Source organism: Rhinichthys klamathensis, unplaced genomic scaffold (assembly GCF_029890125.1).
Source record: "Rhinichthys klamathensis goyatoka isolate OS25496 unplaced genomic scaffold, OSU_Roscu_1.1 h1tg000599l_1, whole genome shotgun sequence".
NCBI classification, from domain to species: domain Eukaryota; kingdom Metazoa; phylum Chordata; class Actinopteri; order Cypriniformes; family Leuciscidae; genus Rhinichthys; species Rhinichthys klamathensis.
The window spans coordinates 507,501-512,189 of record NW_026607054.1 but is presented as its reverse complement, the minus strand read 5'-3'; the positions used below and the strand labels follow the sequence as shown (position 1 = coordinate 512,189).

The following is a 4,689-nucleotide window of genomic DNA, read 5'->3' as shown; positions in this document are numbered from 1 at the left end:
TGGGGACAATGTCTGGGAAAGGACTCACTGAGGCTCTTCAGGGTTCTCTACATATTATAGCAGCGGGTCAGCATCTTAATGATGCTGCAAAGGAATTAGCAGATGCATTAACAAAATCGTCTAATTTTGAGACACATCGTGCGGCGTGTTTATTTTTAGCTCAGAATTTAAAGGATCAAATGGTAGAAGATATTCAAGTTATTCGAATGGGACAAGTTCCTGAGCGAATAGCAGAATCTTTGTTAGTGGTTTTCGGTAATCAACTTAATTTGACTTCTGCTAAACATATTCCATTAGTTAAAATCGCTATTAATGAAAATTCGTTGTCAGGTTCTGGAATGTTACCTTTGATTGAAAGGAAAATAAATGAAGTGAAATATGAAAATATGATATACGGGGGAAAGTTGTGTCCAATTCCTCCTGATCCATTTTGCCTTGAGATTCTCTATCCTCTTCACTTGGGTGGAATTCATGTTCCACATGTGCAATTGTTGCAGATAGAGCCACAATGGTGGAATAATGATCTAGTAGAAGAACGGAATTATGAACTCTTTGAAATGGTTAGAAGAGTTAAAAAGAGTGTAAAAGCAGCTCAAGAGGAGGGAATTCAAGCAATGGGTCATGTTATTGTAGCAAATGGAGTAGCTAAATTAATGTCTGAGAGGAAACTACCACGAATCCTAGGGAATTTATCATGGTCAGATTGGATAGTTTTGACTATGGTAGGAGTTTTTGTGTTCATGCTAATAATCCAAGTCCTTATATGTGTTACTAGAAGGAAAAGTACCAAACCTGTCAAATTGATTATTTCTAACCAAATGGATAGAACTAAGAATGGGACATACAGCGTGAAATAAGAGATTTTACACATTCTACACTACCTCACAAACAATGAACATCCGTTTACTGATTTTCAACCCCAAGGGATAGGATCTTTTAACATCAACGTTTATTTTAATTTCTTGTTTTGGTTCGGAACTGGAGGATTTAATTAATTAACGAGTTAATTAATTAATGAGTTCAGGCACGGGCAGAAGACTTATTAGTTTTTCTTTTCTTAGATGATTGGGGTTTTGTTTTTTTGTTTTGTTTTGTTTTCTGTTTCTATTCTTCTGTTCTTTCTGTCTATTTTCTTGGTCGGCTTTTCCTTTTCCTCACTATCACTTCATTAGGTGGCCACTGGTGGAGTGACGGTGTGGAACTGACTGTCGTAGTTCCAGTGGAGGGACTGAAGACTGAAAAAAATATTGTTTAATGTTATTTTATTTTTATTTTATTATTTTTCTTTATTCATTTTAATAATAATTTCATAATGTTTTTTATGAAGTCAGACAGTACATGTGTGCTGAGTAGAGAGCTGCTTGAGTTATATTTTGCTTAGGGGTACTATGTCTGCAATGCAATGTCACGGGGACAGTTGGCATGTTCTTTGCAGGGAAAGGAATGTTTCCACTGATGCAAATGTACCACTAATGTAAACAACAAGGATAGTTCTTAATATGGAAGTGGATTGTGCCATGTTTAAGCATGACGTGTACATATGACATACGTTCTAATTTTAAGAAGCTCAAAGCAACATGTTTTGTTACCTTACAAGGAAGCTGTAAGACTCTTTGTGATGTATAAAAGCTCAATCTTACTGTACCACCACAGAGAAACATAAAGGCATGAGGTGGTGAGAGGAAGGAGGAAACTTAGAGATGATGGGGTGAGAAGATAGACAAATGGGGAACAGAGAAATCTAGAATGAAGACCTCCTCTCATGTAGCCTTATTGTTATATGCCTGTTTCTCTCTGTCTGACATGACACACATTTAAATAATAAATCTATTGGCAAAAGTAACTGGTGTAGCTTCCGTGATTCAACAATAACGGGGGAAGCATGATTTTCAAGTCTACAACGACCACAACACATGATGTAGTCAGCCGGATCCGGGCCATATCCAGAACAGATGGTGGACTTGCGCGAAGACACGACCACAACGCATGATGTAGTCAGCCAGATCCAGGCCGTATCCAGATCAGATGGTGGACCTGCGCCTAGACACGACCACAACACATGATGTAGTCAGCCAGATCCGGGCCGTATCCAGATCAGATGGAGGACCTGCGCCTAGACACGACCACAACGCATGATGTAGTCAGCCAGATCCAGGCCGTATCCAGATCAGATGGTGGACCAGCGCCTAGACACGACCACAACGCATGATGCAGTCAGCCGGATCCGGGCCGTATCCAGATCAGATGGTGGACCTGCGCCTAGACACGACCACAACACATGATGTAGTCAGCCGGATCCGGGCCGTATCCAGATCAGATGGAGGACCTGCGCCTATACACGACCACAACGCATGATGTAGTCAGCCAGATCCAGGCCATATCCAGATCAGATGGTGGACCTGCGCCTAGACACGACCACAACGCATGATGTAGTCAGCCAGATCCGGGCCGTATCCAGATCAGATGGTGGACCTGCGCCTAGACACGACCACAACGCATGATGTAGTCAGCCAGATCCAGGCCATATCCAGATCAGATGGTGGACCTGCGCCTAGACACGACCACAACGCATGATGTAGTCAGCCAGATCCGGGCCGTATCCAGATCAGATGGTGGACCTGCGCCTATACACGACCACAACACATGATGCAGTCAGCCGGATCCGGGCCGTATCCAGAACAGATCGTGGACCTGCGCCTAGACACGACCACAACGCATCCCTGAAGTGACAGCAGAGATTGTGTCAACTAGATATCCCCTGTAAGGCCTCATCGACACGACAGCCATCGGCACTGATCCTCAACAAACCTGTCTCCATACTGGCGTGACTCCGATATTCAACCAGATGGAACTGGAAAAATATTCTGAATGTTCCAATCCAATCTGACTTCTGAGCTGTAATGCTGCCTGAATCATAATCATACACTGTTCGTCCGCTGGCCAGAGGAGAACTGAGCGTCTGAGCCTGGTTTCTGACAACGTTTTTTTTCTCCATTCTGTCACTGATGGAGTTTTGGTTCCTTGCCACTGTCTTGCTTATTTGGGGACGCTGAAAGAAACTTTGTTGCATTAATTTCCTGTTATCAATGTAAGATGCTTTGATACAAGCTGTTTTGTAAAAAATGCTATATACACTGAACAAAATTATAAATGCAACACTTTTTTTTTCGCCTGGTTTTGCCCATGCATTTTATTGATGGCATTTTGAATGCACAGAGATACCGTGACGAGATCATGAGGCCCATTGTTGTGCCATTCATCCACGACCATCACTTCATGTTGCAGCATGATAATCCACGGCCCCGTGTTGGAGGATCTGTACACAATTCCTGGAAGCTGAAAACATCCCAGTTCTTGCATGGCCAGCATACTCATACATGTCACCCATTGAGCATGTTTGGGATGCTCTGGATCGGCGTATACGACAGCGTGTTCCAGGTCCTGCCAATATCCAGCAACTTCACACAGCCATTAAAGAGGAGTAGACCAACATTACACAGGCCCCAATCAACAACCTGATCAACTCTATGCGAAGGAGATGTGTTGCACTGCGTGAGGCAAATGCCGGTCACACCAGATACTGACTGGTTTTCGGGTATGGTGTGATGGTTTTCCTGGTTTTATTTTTGTGTTGTTTCAAAGTCTCCTGTGAAGATTGTAAATACACCGTTCTTTTCCACTTTAACCTCAGTTTTTGTTTCATTCTTTTACACCCAATTCCTCACACAGTAAAATCTGACCCCATTTTAACTTTTGTAACTCAACTTAATTGGCTGATCGTTACAACTTGACTGTATATCATGGGCTATTTGGCATTATTTCACACTGTATCCAGTATTAGTTTGTAAGATGTATGTCTTGTTTTGACTATGTTTCCCATGGTTCTTTGCATTTGTCAGGTGTGGGGGAGGTGAAAGGAGCAAGGACTCAGGTGCAGAGTTGATGGGCTTTATTTTAATAATAAATATAAAACAAAATACAAACAAATCTACCCCAAGGGGGAAACCAAGACATACTTGACTTGACTTGACTTGACTTGACTTTACAGCAGGGAAACAGACCGTGTATTTACGACGTACATATGACAACGAACCAGCACAGGACTGAACACACAAGGGGAATAAATAGGTTAAGATTTTAAGAATACCTGTTTGACCTGTTTCAACACACCAACTTGATCAGAAGCTCCTCCCTCTTACAACACTAACCAGGAAGAGACGGACTTGTTATTTCTCTTTTCTGCCATACTGACTGTGTCTCGACAAAAGCAATAAAGAATCAGCGATCAGTGGAGTACGAAGGGAAAAACTTTACAGAACAATTTGAGAAGTTTTTTCCTGAACAAGTTTTTTTTCTGATCTTTGTGATTCTCATGGTGATTCATTCTTAAAACCGTCGTTCAGAAAGTGAAAGTAAAATTTAGATTGCTGGAGCTCAAACAGTGAGAATGGCTTCAGCAGCTGAAGATGATTATATTTGTCCTGTGTGCTGTGAAATCTACAAGACTCCTGTTATTTTATCCTGTAGTCACAGTTTCTGTAAAGAGTGTCTTCAACAGTTCTGGAGAACCAAGACATCTCAGGAGTGTCCTGTCTGCAGGAGATCCTCAACATCTGAACCTCCAGTTAATCTTGCGTTAAGAAACTTGTGTGAGTCGTTCCTGAAGGAGAGAAATGAGAGGCGTTCATC

General features: G+C 42.1%; 1 protein-coding gene across 1 annotated transcript in view; it reads left to right on the top strand.

Moving 5' to 3' along the window:
• Positions 1 to 4,182: 4,182 nt before the first annotated feature.
• The window catches only part of LOC130075710 (zinc-binding protein A33-like), an 8,494-nt gene continuing 7,987 nt past the window's right edge, over positions 4,183 to 4,689 (top strand). The window contains exon 1 of the mRNA XM_056240470.1: positions 4,183 to 4,689. This exon is cut by the window's right edge and continues 151 nt beyond it. Coding sequence (XP_056096445.1) covers positions 4,448 to 4,689 — 242 coding nt within the window. The 5' untranslated portion in view covers positions 4,183 to 4,447.